The sequence below is a fragment of the Sander lucioperca genome, chromosome 17 (assembly GCF_008315115.2).
Source record: "Sander lucioperca isolate FBNREF2018 chromosome 17, SLUC_FBN_1.2, whole genome shotgun sequence".
Classification (NCBI taxonomy): domain Eukaryota; kingdom Metazoa; phylum Chordata; class Actinopteri; order Perciformes; family Percidae; genus Sander; species Sander lucioperca.
The window spans coordinates 9,418,819-9,436,216 of record NC_050189.1 but is presented as its reverse complement, the minus strand read 5'-3'; the positions used below and the strand labels follow the sequence as shown (position 1 = coordinate 9,436,216).

Here is a 17,398-nt window from a genome sequence, read left to right as displayed (position 1 = left end):
TTATTGCCTACAAGTTAAGTGTTTTATTGTTATAAATCATAACACCTACTGATATTTTCAGATATTGGCTGTTTGTCTAAATACAAACAACTTAATCACTTTGGCCTCTGACTTAAAGCTGCTATAATCAATATTTTATATGAACAAGAGGGGTGCCATGATTCTCCAAATCCGCGATTCGATTCAATTTTCTATTTCAACATTTTCTTTTCAGCAGTGATGGCAATGCTACAATAAGAGCTACTAGATGTTAGAAGGGTACTTTGCAACAACAGTTTGAGTTTCTCAAAATGAACGAAGTGCAATTAAATGCACCATTAGCTTAACAAGGTGCACATGAACACAACATGAAGTCCCTTCAGAGCCCCCATGCTTTACCTTCGTTGTTAGTTTCCATAACTCACTCACGGGGAAGACAAAATGTTGCCACACGGTGACTTCAGGGAAGCAGGAGGATTTTCCACTTCTGTTGTTTCTTATTTGACAGCAGTGGCCACAGTGTCTGGAAAAGACAAGCTGCAGGCTACCGGTAAGCTAACGTCAGCCTGTGTCTTTAGCTGCATGCTACCTGACGGTAAGCTAGCTTTTGTCTTTTTATTTTATTTATTTATTTATTTTTTTTTCCATTTTTCATTTTTTTTTTTTCATTTTCAAAGTCGAAATTCAAAGCTCATTTCACTTGATTTTTGATTTAAAATCGAAATCTTATATGTGACATCCCCAATAAACAAGTGATTAACTGATAGTGACGAACCCACAGACAATTATCACCAGTGTTTCCCTCAGCTTTACAGAGCGTTTTAGCATCTTTCACCACACCCTCTAACAATGTTATTGTCCATTGTAATGTTTTCGCACTGTGGACATCTTCATATATATGGCAATTCAGTAGACAACTAACTAACCCAACCCTAAACCTTTGTGAGCTCTTCACTTTGCGTCACCTGTTAATATTAGCATGCTAGCTTTGCCATTGTGGCAACTAATTTCATATAAAGAGTCACTGCAGGGACACTTTATTTTTAGTTTTTACAATTTTATGCCTCTCCAGTTTACGTCAACACCACAAAATGCAAAAAAAAAAAAAAAGGTTTTTAAGTTGCTTTATAGTTTCTTCTGTTCTTAAGCAAATATAAACTATCATATATTTATGAAAGATAATGTGACTGAGCTTTGCTGATGGATGTTGGGACACTGATCTGACGCACTTTGATTAGCCTTTGATTGCTGAATTGATTGACAATGTGCTGGTCGTGTATGGGAAACCTTTGGAATGACTCCACATGGTTGGGTACACGGAGATACATTTTTATTGATACTTATCTGATTGTTAGTTTTACTTTTAATATCTTGGGTGTCAGTGGAGAGTTTTAGTGTCCTGTGACGGTCTGAATGCTGTTTTAGGTTTGCTACAGAAAGACGATTAAGCAGCACTAGTAGTCTGAAGTGGACAAAACACCGTAGAAAAAAAGACAACGGTTCAAATGTGATTGGCTTTATTTATTACCATTAGGCTATGTTCACACTTGGCGTCTTTTTTTTAAGCTGCCAGCGTCTGTTTTACATTATAATCCTGTGGAGTAAACCATGTTTCCAAAAAAGTTGTGAGCGCTTTTTTAAACGCCACCACCGACTTTTTTTATAAAGCTTTTTGAAGTTGAAAGAATTTCAACTTTTCTGAAAAAACGTCCTACGTCAAGCGCTTTTTTGACAGCCAACCAATGACAAGCGGAGTAGCCAGACCTGTCGTTTTCATAACGATTAAACATGAAGTCGGAGTACAGCGAGTTATACGCTATGACCGGGTGCTCCCTGTACAGGGAACTCGCTTTGTTTTATGTATCTCTCTCTCTCTCTCTCTCTCTCTCTCTCTCTCTCTCTCTCTCTCTCTCTCTCTCTCTCTCTCTCTCTGTCCTTTCTCTAGCTGGCTCCACCGCTTTGTTTTATCTAACCTTAGCACAGCTCCACATAGCAGCCCTAATTACTTATCCCAAATCTCACTGTGTACATTTTTTTGTGAAAGTACCAAAAGTCAACCCTACAATATGGAGAAAATCAAATATCACGCTATTTTTGAGCAAATACTTCGATATCGATACCGTAACGATATTGTAGTGTTGACTATTGGTGCTTTCACAAAATATTTACACAATGAGATTTTTGATAAATAATCAGTAATGTGGATATAATGACTAAGTGGGCAAAGGCAAATAATAGAACAGTTACAACAGTCTGGTAAGTTCAGAAAATGACATCACTTTACTGTAATGCAGCCTTTAAAACCAGGAAAAGACAACACTTATGCCATATTACGATATCCAAAATCTAAGACGATATCTAGTCTCATATCACGATATCGATATAATATAGATATATTGCCTAGCTCTAACATCAATGTATTTGGTCAAAAATATCGCAATATTAGATTTTTTCCATATGGCCCTGCTCTACCTCTGACCCTTCTTAATGAAGACAAACAGAAAAGAGAGGACTTCCTGTTTCCCTGCTAAACTGTAACTCCTGCAGGGGATTCATTCTTCAGTTTCAGTTGAACTTTCCCGCGCTCTGGTGTTGAAACTTCCTGTGAGTCTGAGTCTGCAGGTCGGATGTCACCAGGTACAGTGCAAACAGGTTGTTTCCCGACATTGCAGGGAAGCAGGTGCAGGTGTGTCGGTGACGGAGATGGCCCTGATCAAACACCAGGGAGTGTCTCCTTCTTCTCCTGCTTTGTCATTTTTACAACTGCACCTTTTTAAGAACTCAAGCATGCCGTCATGACATAATGTGACATAATCAAAGGCTCCACCAGACTGAAACTCAAGAGACTTTGCTCGTACGTGTGTGTTTTTGGGTGTGAAAGAAACACCAGCCAGCTGCTTGTGAGTTTTGGGTGGTGAGTCAGTTTTTCTGTGGTCTGAATCATAGTAGAGCAATTTTACTCTTTTTGGTGTGTTTACATTCACGTTTTCCTACACCAGAGCTTTTAAACAGACGTCATAGCAAGTCACATTACACATCTGTCGAGTCAGACTGGGCAACAGATTGAGATCGGGCAGAGCTGCGAGTTATTGAAGTCCCCGGTTTCACTCATGATCACAGTCAACGTATTTGAATTCAAAGAAATATCCAAAAAGAACTGTCAGCTAAATAAAATGATTAAATTAGAAGGGCGCTCAGAGAGCACAGACCTCAAGCCCAAGGCATGCCCTATCTCACAATGTTAATGAAACGTGAATTTTCCCAGTCAGGAACTCATTTTTCTGATTATTCAGACACCACATGAATGCAGTGCAAATGCCGTGTCTCACAATGTTATAGAAAGTTGAAAAATAATTTGTGTAACCGCCCTGTGAATTGGATCCGCTCCAAAATATAATGGGTTTTATGAAAATCCGGTCAGTAGATTTTTTTGTTTTTAGATCTTAATCCATACAAAAACTGAAGTGTAAAAATGTCAAGTTTCCTGGCCCATAAACCCCAGTAAAACAAATGAGATACATGTTATATTTAGTGCGCTTTAGAGATGCAGGTACACATATTTGTTTTGCCTGTGGACAGTGCCAGGCTAGCTGTTTCCCCTACTTCCAGTATTTATGCTAAGCTAAGCTAACCGGCTGCTGGCTCTGGTTTCATATTTTTACGTACAGACATGAGCGTGGTTACGGTATCAATCTTCACATCTAACTCTTGACAAAAAGGAAAATAAGCAAAAAAAAATGGTTTTGGTAATGTAGCGTTTTAACCTGTAATGTGTAAGCCAGTAACAAACATCCACCAGACTTGTTATACATAAAGCTTTTTTTGTGTTTTGGAAAAGTTTTAATTCTGCATGACTCAACGGGTCGTGTCATGTTTTTGACTTTAAACGAAACAGGAAATGTTTAAAGAGTGGCGAGATTTCCACATGATGCGACTCTGCAAAGGTCAGTTTTGAGAATGCTGTGTTTGTACTTCCTCCTCCAGCAGCTGTGACCTTTGACTTCTAATACACACACATGGAGCTTTTTTTATTTATTTTTTTATTTATTTGCATATTTGGACACCACTCCTTAGTAAAAACATGGATCTCTCTCTCCCCTCTCTCTCACTCACTTGCACACACAGTTTCCACAGCCTTGTCCAAGTTTTCCTGAATGCAGCTTAATGTTTGCATGTTCACTTCACTGACCTCTAAAACTCAACTCTGCCTGTCTCTTTCTATCTGTGTAGCTTTGGCCCAAATCTGTCTCCTATTACCAGGGTGACTGGTGATATAAGAGCTGTATAACTCAGGTGTGTGTGTGTGTGTGTGTGTGTGTGTGTGTGTCCACTCTGTCCCACTGCTTCTCTGTAATATTTAAATCTTTTGTCTGCATTTAAACTCGGCCTAATGTGATATAAAGTGGGCTGCGGTGCATCTTAGACTATATAAGGAGGAGACATGCACTTGACTAAGATGTGGCTTGTTGTCAGAGAAAACGCTTTAAATAACATCCTCCAAAGAAAGAGCATTGGCTTTAAATGTTGTGGAAAAGGTACTCAACGGAAAAACTGACCTACCTTGTGGAAGGTAAGGATTGTTTTGACAGAAATCAGGAAAATTGGACCATTTACAGTACATGAATCAAGATGCTGAACAAGTAACCTAAATGTTTATATGTGGAATTAATGGAATGGTATGAAACTTACCTCCGCCAAGAAGGTTGATTTTTCCATTCGGTTTGGTGGTTTGTTTGTTTCTCAACGAAAACTAGTCTATATCCACGACGTTCAACTTCCGGGATTGCTCAGTTGCCGCTGGAAATTCCGCCGGAATTCACTCATTTCAGCCGGATGTCCGTTACCTTCCGCTTTCTTTGTGTTGTAATTTTAGTGATTGATGATTTCTGAGGACTATGGTTAACTGCTCCTCAGATCTCTGCAGGGTAAATCCAGACAGCTAGCTAGACTATCTGTCCAATCTGAGTTTTCTGTTGCACGACTAAAACAACCTTTTGAACGTACACATGTTCCACCAAAACAAGTTCCTTCTCGAGGCTATTTTGCAGCGGCTCCGGGGCTCCGTCCAGCCCTTAGCACCGCCCATGACGATTGTGATTGGTTCAAAGAAATTCCAATGAACCAGGGGTCTCATTTATAAATGTGGCTTATGCACAAAACGGGGCTGAAAATGTGCATACGCCACTTCCCACGCAAAAGTTGTGAAAAACAAACTTGACGGGAGAATGCGCGGCCATCCACGCAAACTCTGACCCATGTGTAAGCACATTTTGGAGACAATGGGAATTGGCGACGCAGATGGTGAGGTGGTGAACTAAAGTCAGACTGCAGAAAGTAAATGTGGGAATAACGATTACTCGTAATATTTTGAAGTATTGATGCCTCACGCACATTTCTTCACTCCATATCATCCACGTTACCATGAAGATTAAATCCAGCAGTGTTATTTGCGCTTGTACTGAGTGGTAATTGTTCCATAAACGCCTTGTAATAGCAAACTAAAATCTTAAATAAAATTTGTTTCTTAATATTTAATTGCCGCTGTCTCACCGTCACCGAGGCTGATTCACGTACGCACGCTTGGGCGTACGTACACTTTTAGTAAGCACAGTTTTATAAATGAGACCCCAGAGCACGTGTTTCTCCCGTCCTGGTATACTGTGTGGACTAGCCAGACCCTCCTCCGCGGTGCTGTGGAGGAAGATCTGGCAAAGCGAGACTACGAAAAAACTACTGGCCCAATTGTCATGAAACTTAGTGGAAATGTGTAGCATGGGCAAAGGAAGAACCCATTAAATATTGGATCTGAACCATGAGTGGATGCACAAATTATTTCTAACTTTGTGCGACAGGGCACGTCCTTGGCAGAGGTATGCATTTCTAATCTCCATATTATATAGTTTTTGAACTATTGGTGCTTCTTTAACTCTAAAAGCTCAGTAAAAGTAAAAGTACAAATAGGAGTTTACAGCCATGCTAGCGGCCGCTTTGAGCTAACTGCTAATAATTTATGAAGCTAAAAGGCCAAACATTTGTTGTTTCCAGTAGGGCTGCAGCTATCGATTATTTTAGTAATCGAGTATTCTACCGATTATTCCATCGATTAATCGAGTAATCAGATAAGAAATACTTTTGTTTTATTGAAGAGCAATAAAATACAATAGTTTGGTTTAATTTTTGGAAAAAGCAACATTTTTATTGCCTACATTGCTTACAATATCATCTCTCAAAAAACTAAACTTTAAGTGCCATATTACATTGTTTTTAAAGAAAATGTAATATGGCATACATTAAAACATACATAAACATTACCTTAAGTTGTGCAACTTAACATTCAGAACTACAAGTTTCAACCTGAGACTGATCTGTATATAGGCCTATATATAAATATTAGTTATACTCAACCTATTTTCATTTATATCTTTGATTACAATGCTACACAGCTCTGTTACACTTATGCTGGTAGATCGTTGATCAGCTGTTTCTCCGTGAAGAGAGAGTGAGAGAGAGTGGTGCGCAACAATCAGCTGTTTTTCCAAAGGGATAGTCAACAAGTCAGCTCTTTAGATCAAATTGTGGTCACCACTGCGTATTTTCTTGTCTTTGATTTTGGTAGCTGTTGTGTTTGGTGTAGTTTCATCGTCCATACGTGATTTACTTTTGTTGGGTCCGCTTCGTGGAATGGATGATTAAGTTAGACTCAATGTTTTCTGTTGAGATGCTGAAGCATTGACATCGCGCTATTATTGTGGTAAGCTAGTTCGGTTTCGCAGTAGACACACTGCACAGAGCTTTCGTTTTAATTACATTTGAACTGATTCCAAACTTTGGACACTTTCTGTCGTTTTCTCCAGCCTGTCTCTTCTCTCAGCCCCTCACTATTTACGCTCTTTCTTCATTTTGTAATCCGTCTTCATGGCATGTGTCGCAAGCAGCGTCAGACCAGTGTGCGACAGTAATAATCCTCCGTGCGGAAACACCGTGAGCGATACAACGTCGGTAACATTAATTAAACGACGCTTCGAGGCAAATCATTTTGCATCCAGGATTTTTAGTGATCGAATTATTCGAGTTACTCGAGAAATCGTTTGAGCCCTTTTTGTTTCTTTTTGTTGATTATGTGATGATTTGCTTCTTTTCTCTGTTTTATGTCGTTAAAGAGGTTTAGGAACTGTTGGTCAGACAAAAAAACAACAACTCAAAGATGTCATTTTGAGCTCAGAAATTCCATTTAAAACATCAACAGATTAATCGTTAGCTGCAGCTCTAATTTCATGAATAAAATCTAAATGCAGTTGCTTTACGGTGGTGTAATTATTTGGATTCTTCTTTGCTTGACAGAATGTTTTTTTTTTTTTGCTCTTGTGCCACAGTTAATGGGGTTTATCCAGCGATCCTGGCGACTGGTTAGCTATCTAACACTTGGCTCAGGTTAATGGATAAACAGTCGAGACAGACAACAACAAGCCGGGGGATTCAGGGCTTAGGGATTTTTCAGAATGAGCAACATAATTTAAACGCACTCTTGACATTGTAGCTTTGGTTAAACATTAACACCAAACACCTTTTTTTTTTTTTTTTTAAATCGAGAAAGTAGGTTAGTTTGCATTTGAGTGTAATTTACCTTGAATGCCCATAAATGATAAGCCAACATTAAAATTCCCAGACTGCGTGTCTAACGGATGTTTTAAAGATTATGTGACCTGCAGTGAAGCATTAACTGGAACAGTTTTTGGTTTTGAAAGATGCTAGTTTTGACACTTTCTGCTCCTCAAGTGTAGAAGTACAGAATGTATTAACATTAATGATTGAGCCTGTGTTGAATGTTTAACTTCCTCCTCTGTTGTTTTTTTCTCCCCCCGCTGAGACAGAACGGTTGAAGTGTAACCTCTCAACTTTATATAATCCCTCTTGCAAGTGCAGTCTGTCATGTTTACTCATGTTATGTTCCTGTCGTTTAGTATTTATACTCTCAATACGTTCACAAGTCAAATGTCCCTCTGCTGGAAGTAAAGTCAGGCTGGATATAGGATGTGTTTTGGTTCCTCATTTCACTTTCAATCTTGCAGATTTAGTTACTAATATATATATAAGAGAGAGAGAGAGAGAGAGAGAGAGAGAGAGAGAGAGAGAGAGCGAGCTCTGGGGAAGCACCATCGTTGGTTATTATATTGTCCAACCAGCCGATTACTGAGCTTCCTTATTGGCTAAAGGTGAATCATGTAGCATGCAGTTGCATTTCTTTCCTGGATCACAAACACACAAAGAAGTTACTTTTAGAGTAGGGACGTGATTGATTTTGCATCACAATGATATTTGTGCTTGCCTGATGCCTTTATGAAAACACAAATGCCAGTATTATGCCAACTTTTAACGGCTGTCTGAGTTTAAACAAATGTTGGCACTGAATTATTTGTTCTTAAATGTATTATTATTATTTACTCTTTGGTAACATACTGCTTTCCTTTAATTATATTTTTTCAGAATTTCTGCAGTTTTTTAATTTCATTTTAATAAGATGATTTTGTATTTGTGCAGTTCTACTAATGCTGACTGTTCACAAAAAGTTCTAAAATTAAGAAGAAGAAAAACATGGAGCGAGAAGTATGACACGTATTCACTGTCTCTCATCTTTGCTGCTGCGTCTCTCTGCACCGAGCTAAAAGTATCATTGGACAGTAACCGCTGTGTTTGCTGACAGGGTGTGGCAACATTGTGGTGTGTGTGTGTGTGTGTGTGTGTGTGTGTGTGTGTGTGTGTGTGTGAGAGAGAGAGAGACTGTGACTGTGTTCCTTTTTTTAGTTCAGACAGAGAAAACTCAAACAGCATCATAGGAATAGCATATGCTTCTGTGGGTGTTTTTATTAAATCTTCATCCAAACAATTCTTGGGAGTTTAAGAGCAAAGTGTGTGTGTGCGTGCGTGCGTGCGTGCGTGCGTGTGAGAGATGGCAACACTTGAAACTCTCTCCACAGTTCACACTGACAGGGAGTAAAGCTGCTCTAATGCAGACAGTCTACGTTACACATGAGATATAAACATACAGGCCTGAACGTTTGAGTGAAGATTTTATCTTTGCTATTAAAAACATGTTTCACCAACATACAGTATTTCTTCCCCGGAGGAAGAACCCGTTTAATTTGAATAATCTTTTGACCTTTCCTCTGGCACCACCTGCAGAGCAAACCAGAATGTATCACATTTAAACCCCACAGTCGTTTTTAGATGTCCGTGTAATGCTAACGCAGGAAATGGTAACATCGATAGTGAAAGTCACTTCTATGAACTCTTCGCAGTGACGTTTATTGCCGTAAACTCACTGCTCCGTTTTAAAACCGCAGCAGTAACAAAGAGTGCAGAGTTTAGGAAATGAATGTAAGTCAGTGGAAAGCCCTCAGAGATAAGTATGGTGTGTGTGTGTGTGTGTGTGTGTGTGTGTGTGTGTGTGTGTGTGTGTGTGTGTGTGTGTGTGTGTGTGTGTGTGTGTGTGTGGTCAGGCAGCTGCGTGTGTTCAGTTCCTGTTATCTTTAACTGTCATGCTGACTTCCTTTGTGTGTGTGTGTGCGTGTGTGTGTGCGCAACATGGGTGTCGTGTTGCGAAGTCGCTAGGAAAGTGATAGAAACAGAACTTTTATTATACTTTTGTGGACTTTGCATGTGGAAACACATTTTTACCCTCATTTATCTTACTAAATCATAATATTAAATAATGACATCTAATTTTCATTAAGTAGATGCTACATGCTGTGTGTGTATATGTTTGGAGTGAAATACAGTTTGATGTACAGTTCTTTTTTTAAATTCAATTGTGTGAATATAAATTCCTATTAATCATCAATCACTAATCATATTCATTTTCTTTTGTCTCTCCCTGTCTCCTTTTCTCTTCTTCTCTCCCTGTCTCCTCTCCTCTTCTCTCCTATTTTTTGTCTTCCTCTCCTTTTCCCTTCTCCCTCCTCTCAGAGTTCTCAGATTGATCCGGAGGAGTTGTTCACCAAATTGGATCGCATTGGAAAAGGATCTTTTGGAGAGGTGTGTGTGTGTGTGTGTGTGTGTGTGTGTGTGTGTGTGTGTGTGTGACATTTTTATTGTTACTGTATTTACTGTAGTTACTGTTTTTATAATCTTTTTTTCCTCCATCTTTCCTTAAATCTAAATCCTTGTTTTCTCTTTAACTATCCGTCTATATCTTTTGTCCTCTTACACTTTGCATCATCTTTTTTCTGCCTTTCCTATCTCCTTTTCGGCCATCTTTCATTCCATGTTTGGCTCTTTTCTAATCTTCCTTTCATTCCCCTCATGCATTCCTCCTTTCTCTCCTCTTCCTCTTCCTCCTCCTCGTCCCGCAGGTGTTTAAAGGGATCGATAATCGTACTCAGAGCGTTGTCGCCATTAAGACGATCGATCTGGAGGAGGCTGAGGACGAGATCGAGGACATCCAGCAGGAGATCACAGTTCTCAGTCAGTGCGACAGTCCGTACATCACTAAGTACTTCGGCTCCTATCTGAAGGTGTGAAAAGTTTGTATATTTCCATTCTGTCAAACTGATCGCTTTATGCCACAAAACGTGAAGAGGACATTGTTCTTTTAAGGGAAAACTCGCTAAAAACTAGTGATAGACCGATAAATCTGTCATCCAATTAATCGGGCCGATTACTGCCATTTTGAGATAATCGCGTTGGCTGATGGCTGCGCTCACAAGGCCGATAAACACAAAATGTCTGCAGACACGTCACACTCTCATACACATTAAATATTATAAGAACAGCTGATTTCTGCCGCAGTAAACCGCTTCAGCGGGCGGGCGATTCTTGTGTGCGTGCTATGAAACAGAATCCTGCCAGCGCCACTGGCTATAGCCTACAACCTAGCATAGACTAAACTGAGACAATGCAGAAAATATGAGTGTTAAATAAATGTTCATTTAAGTTCAGCAATTGTTTTGTTATAATCATTCAATTGTTGTACATCATCACTTCCAAAAAAAAAAAAAAAAAAAACATATCAGCATTATATATCGGCCCTCAGCCACCCTGCTGTTGAAATATCGAAAGGATAAATATTAGTTTTTGAAGGCTACATTAAAAGCATAATCTGATCGATTGACTTGTTCGGTTGTCTCTTTCAGGGCAGTAAACTATGGATCATCATGGAGTATCTGGGCGGAGGTTCAGCGCTCGACTTGGTGAGTGTTGACATTTATTGATCTAGTCCGTAAAATAAGAAAAAATAAAACATCACTCGATATGAGGCTTATAAGTTTTAGACTTTAGACTCAGAATTCCAATCACTTTTATTTCATCTCCCAAAGCACTGGAAGCTGTGTTATTGTTTTGACTTTATACATGGAAGAATTATGGACTAAAATTGATTTCAGATGTTATATTCCACTAAGCCACCTAAATGTATTTAATTTGTGTTTTGTTTTAGTTCTATTTCAATTTTATTCCAAAACTACCCTTTCTTCTCGGATCCATTTTCAGTATGCACACTGTAAAGCCACTCAGTTTGTCCCACTGCCTGCCTGGTAGAGAGAAGGAGAGTGAGGGAAGGGAGATAGATATACTGTAGAGCAGAGAGTTAAATCCAAAAGTAATCCTAATATTGAAGTTTTTTCCAAAAGATAATAATAATAATTAATTTTATTTGTAGAGCAAGAGATGTAGCTCAAAGTGCTTTAAAAAAAAATACAACACATTAAAACAAGGGCAATTAGACAGCAGGCCTAGATGATAAAATATATAAGTGAAATTAAAAACGGAGACTATTAAAGGTGCTCTAAGTGATGTTGGGTGACGTCACTTCTTGTTGACGTTCAAAGTATTGTCAAACAAAACGGAGGCTAGCTCGCCCCTCCCTCCGCCTCATCCCGTCCCCTCCCACACACTAACCCCCCAACCCCCCACCCCCAAATCCTTCTTGTCGGTTATGGCTGGAACACTGTTAGTTATGTTTGGTGGTGCAGGTTGGCACAGTCTGTTTTTGTTGCTGTTTGTGGAGCCTGGGCTGTCTACAGAGACTGCGTTTTTTTACAGTGTGTTCAGGGGACAGGCAGCTAGCGGATAGTGAGGAGATGTTTGCTGTATGTGACAAAAAATGTTGTAGCCTAAAAAACGTGTGACATCGCTTAGAGCACCTTTTAAGAATAATAAAAATGAGAGAATTGGTACAAAATAAGAATGAGATTAATTGAAAGCCAAGTAAAATAAAAAATAAAAAATGTTTTCAGTTGTGTCCAATTTATATATAAAAAAAATAAAATAAAAACACGTGGTCTGTATTGTTTGCTGAGAGGCAATGTGTAGTACTGTGAAGCAGCTGTTCAGGAAGAATAAGCTTGGAATTGAATATGAATAAAAAGGATAGTTTATAGATTTATATGGTGTCAATGATTGCCTAATTTTCTGTGTTGAGTCTTGTCTTATATGAAACAGGGTGTGTTTGAGTTCCTACGAATAAAGGTTTTATAACCGTGTGTGTGTGTGTGTGTGTAGCTTCGGGCGGGTCCGTTTGATGAGTCTCAGATTGCTACCATGCTGAAGGAGATCTTGAAGGGGCTCGACTACCTGCACTCTGAGAAGAAGATCCACCGAGACATCAAAGGTACGGATGGGACTAAACTAAACTACTGCTGCCAGCTGGTTATAGATTGGTGTTTAAAAGGGTTAGTTTAGATCCACCAAAGTCACACAATAACACAAAGTAACCGATGGAAGCAGTGGTAGAGCAGCAACTCCCGGGTTCTGCGAGGTGAAATTACTGTTTTTGTCAAAGGAGTCTGGTGAAGACAGCAGAGATAATGGCTTTAATTCCCCATCAGAAAGGGCTGTCTGAATGCGGTAAACATATTCTTTGTAAATCTTTACGCTCATTCCCCCGAAAGAAAGAAACAAGCCTGCCTTGTTGCACGATCCAAATTTTCTTCAAACCTTGTTGTTGTTTCCCCGAAACAAACCGAGTTTTGCAAGGCGATGGATATCCGACGGTGCCGTATGTTCCGGGGATTAAAGGGTGATTGCCGTTGTTTCATAATCAGTGTATGAAACTACAGTATACCAAAAAGAAACTGGCTCGAGACTGTCTGACAGCAAGGTAAAGCTGTGAAAATATTCTAAATATAGTGTCCACTTAAAACGATTTTTTTTTAGGTTTCTAAAGTACGTTTAGCTGCTGCCCCCTTCCACAGCAGGACATTTCTTAGCTTCCGTGTCGGTACTTCTGCCTGCTTCTCCAAAGTGGCGGCGTGCCGACCTCCATCTACTGTAGCTAATACACTAGTCTTCCATTGCCAGACCTATCACCACACCACTGAGGAACTTGTTTTGGTGGAACATTTGCACTCCGCAAAAGAAAACGCCACATACAATATTAAATTGTATCTGAAGTTTTTGCATTAAAGGGTGATTGCCGTTGTTTCAAAATGAGTGTATGAAACTACAATATACCAAAAAGAAACTGGCTCGAGACAAGCTTTGATTTAAGCAAAGCTCGTCGTAATAATGCGGTTAATTCTCCGTAGCTGCCAACGTCCTGCTGTCGGAGCACGGTCAGGTGAAGCTGGCCGACTTCGGTGTGGCCGGTCAGCTGACGGACACGCAGATAAAGAGGGAAACCTTCGTGGGAACGCCGTTCTGGATGGCTCCGGAGGTCATCCAGCAGTCCGCCTACGACTCCAAGGTAGGACACCTGTTATCTTCGTCTACTTCAGGGGTCTTCAACGTTTTTTAAGCCAAGGACCCCTTAGCTGAAAGAGACATGGAGCAGGGACCCCCTACTACATATAGTGTATACAAATTAGTTGCATATTAAAACGGACCGGATTAATAAAAATGGATGGATGGATATTCATTTATATTTCACACATTATGGTTTAATGTTAAACATACAGGTGGAAAGCTACCAGTAAGGCTGTCATCACTGTTGTGTAATGTACATGTTTTTTTTTTTATGAATATGTTGATACATATTTGCGAATAAATTGCTGGATTTAAGGTTATCTATATTTTCAGACATATTTTAATCTTTATATTAAAGAAACTTAAACAAAAAAAGAAAAAATTAAACAATAATTTGGCGGCCCTCCTGCAGTAACTCTGAGGACCCCCTAGGGGTCAAGGGCCCCCTGTTGATGATCTCTAGTCTACTTAAAGGTGCAAGCAACTCACATTTGATAGTAATTGTGTTGGTGGTGTTGCAAATTAAAACGAACACTGATTGTCCAATCCTAGCTTAGCAAATGTGACTAAGGCTACATTTACATTGCTACGTTTTGGTTTTTTCAGCCGAGTTTTGAGCCAAAAGCGATCTCCGTGCACACAAGTGTTTTTAGCTCCAGCAGAAGAACTAATCTCCGTTTAAACTAACACGCCCAAACAGCGTGTATCTCGTCAACGTCCTCGTATACGGGGCATGCACGTGCCGGGGTAAACAGGAGGCAGCATGTATACCCTGCCCGTTGCAGGTGGTTGCCATGGTAACGTTAGTAGCTTAGTCTCAGAGACCGAGACATCATGACCCAATAAGGCGGCGAAACATTGGCGTCGGTGTTGCCAAAGGTCTCCGTTTGCGGCCGTTTTTGACTGAAACACAACCCCGAAGATTCCAAACTAGAACGGGGTCAGAAGTGTTTTCAAATTAATTTATAATAATACAATACATAAACAATAATTTATTTATTTATTTGATTATTTAAAAGGGACAATGCAAATCAATTGACATTTTTTGTTTACACTCAAAATGTAAATGTGCCAGAGTTAGCAAAAAAGCTAATTTTCATCTGTAGTCCCTTGGCAGGTCAACACATCATCATATTACATTAATAAAAAAAAAAGAATGCAAGAAAGATAGAAAGCAAATTTAAGAAAGGAAAAATGAAGAGAAAAGAGAAAGGGACAAATAAAATAAATAAAAAATAAGTATAATACAAAGAAGGGCAGTACCTAGGATTTCTCCGGTTTAGGGGCTCTGAAATGCCAGGTCAGTGTGAATGTGAGGTGTAAACGTAGCAAAAGCTATTTGTTTTAAAACCAAAACGTAGCAATGTAAATGTAACTTTAGTGCTGCAGGCCTCTCAAGCTCCGGATTTCTCCATACTCTGCATTTAAAGAGCTTTTAGGGTTGTGTCTTTCCCTTTTGCAAAGAGTTTTCCCCCCATGGATGAATAAAGTATCGATCAGTTTATCAAACACACGTAGACAGAAAACTCAGACAGTTATTAAAGTGATTTGGTCTCATTTCTCACATGTCTTCATGCTCGTTAGCACAAACACACTTTCCATGTGTTGATTAAAAAGCTCATCTGGCTTCAATCTACACTTTATTGCTGTGGGATTCCTCTGTTGCTTTAACACCGCGCGCATTTGCAATGCATTTAACTATTGCTGTAGCAACCTCCGCCACGGGGGTTTTGTTGTTGTGTCCAGCTTTGGGGTTGTTTTGCATTATTTCCACAGTGTTCTTGGTTTTATTTGCATCTATTAGAAACACCCACAGTGTCCTGTTGTCTAGACTTCAGCTAGAAAAATCTGAGTAAATAGGATTTTAAGCTGTTATTTGATGTTTAATTTAACTTGTATGTCTATATATAGATCTGGAAAACCCTTTAGTCTCGCCATGATAGGTTTGTTTTCCTGATTTAACCCCTGACTATGGTCATAATGATTTCATTTAGAGGGGATTCCCTCAACTTTTTCTTTGTTCATGCATTCATAGCTGCACCTGCTGCAGTCAGACACACACAAAAGTAAAAAGGCTGGTTTAAATAGTTGGATGGGATACCTAGTAACAAAGTAAACAAATGTCTTTTTATGAAATTATATAACTAGGTGACGTCTCCTGACCTGCTTTCTGTGTTTCATTGTTTCTGTCTATACATGTCTGAGGTGTGCGCGCGCGCGTGTGTGTGTGTGTGTGTGTGTGTGTGTGTGTGTGTGTGTGTGTGTGTGTGTGTGTGTGTGTGTGTGTGTGTTTTGGTGTGTTTTGGAAATGAGACAAATCCATTAGGGTGTGTGTACTCTGTCAGTTGATGTGGTTTTGTGTGTGTTGTGTTTCCGGACGAACACAGTTTTTATGTAATCTCATCTTTTCTTATTTTCACTATTCATAGATTTGCTGATGGTGTTTGATAACCATGTCATGGTAAACATGGCCCATAAAAAGTTACCAGCCATCAAAGTGATGTTAGTCTGACAAGCGTTAACTTCACGGTAATATGCTGTAAGCCCTGCTTTTATTTTGTTGTAGTTAATTATAAAGGTGGCACGTGGTAGAGAGGTGGATTGTGTTATTTACTCTTTTTTTTTTTTTTTTTTTTTTTTTTTTTTTACTCTTCTGTAAAGGGAAGGAAGACTTGAAATACCAAAGACAGTTTCCAGACACCGCTAACAGTTACGTAAACTACAGCCGTAACCTGAGCAGTCAGAACAAGCATACAAAAAAGACGTGTGTGTGCGTGCGTGCGTGTGTTAAATCTAATAGTTTGTAACATCATTACATAGCATTGTGCACATACACATTTTTTAAGTAATAAGTGGACATTTCCATTACAAAAATATGCCATTAATGATGCATCAACCATCACATGGACCTTCCTGTTTGCAACAGTGTGTCAGAATCCTTTTTGTGTGTGTGTGTGTGTGTGTGTGTGTGTGTGTGTGTGTGTTGCCTGATTTCATATCAGTTTTGTAGCTTTAATCACACAAAAAAATGCAATGTTTCAGTAATTTCCTAATACTGCTGGTCACTGTAGTTTTTAGTCACACAGACAGGAGGTTTGGGACTATTTTCAGCGGCAGGTTAATCTACACTTGGTGCTTTAGTGAGTACTGTATTTGGGGCAGCAGGACAGTGTATGTTGGAACGGGTCAGTTGTGTCTTCTTCGCAAAAAGTTTAAGCAGGATACACAAGCAATTTTGAAGACACATTGTGTGTGTATGTGGGTGCGTGTGTGTGTTATCTCCTGCTACAGGCTGCCATATGTTCAGTGTGCAATGGTAATCGAGCCGACAGCGTTAACAGTCAAACAGTCACAGAGCATCCAGTTGTAATGTGAGCCTGAGCAGCTACAACTGTACTGTGTGTGTGTGTGTGTGTGTGTGTGTGTGTGTGTGTGTGTGTGTGTGTGTGTGTGTGTGTTACCTTGGCTGCCACATGGTCATTGTAGCAAGTTGAAACGATGTGACATTCAACCTGTGTGCCTTTGTTATACTGTACCCCAAGCTAATACACTCTTAAATGTGTGTGTGTGTTTACATTAACGTATGTGTATGTGTTGACATGTGGTTAGTGGGTGTCACATCAACTTTCAGCCACAAACCTCGTGAGTGTGTGTGTGTGTGTGTGTGTGTGTTTGCATTCATGTAAAAATTAGCTGTGTGATCTCTGTTCACTTGATTCACTACGCGTTAACAATAAACTTA

General features: G+C 39.5%; 1 protein-coding gene across 1 annotated transcript in view; it reads left to right on the top strand.

Moving 5' to 3' along the window:
- Positions 1–17,398, top strand: part of stk26 (serine/threonine protein kinase 26) — a 28,724-nt gene that overhangs the window by 2,507 nt on the left and 8,819 nt on the right. The window contains exons 2-6 of the mRNA XM_035994067.1: positions 9,943–10,011; positions 10,329–10,490; positions 11,109–11,165; positions 12,475–12,583; positions 13,500–13,657. Of these exons, the coding sequence (XP_035849960.1) occupies positions 9,943–10,011; positions 10,329–10,490; positions 11,109–11,165; positions 12,475–12,583; positions 13,500–13,657 (555 nt within the window). The remainder of the gene's footprint in view (positions 1–9,942; positions 10,012–10,328; positions 10,491–11,108; positions 11,166–12,474; positions 12,584–13,499; positions 13,658–17,398) is intronic.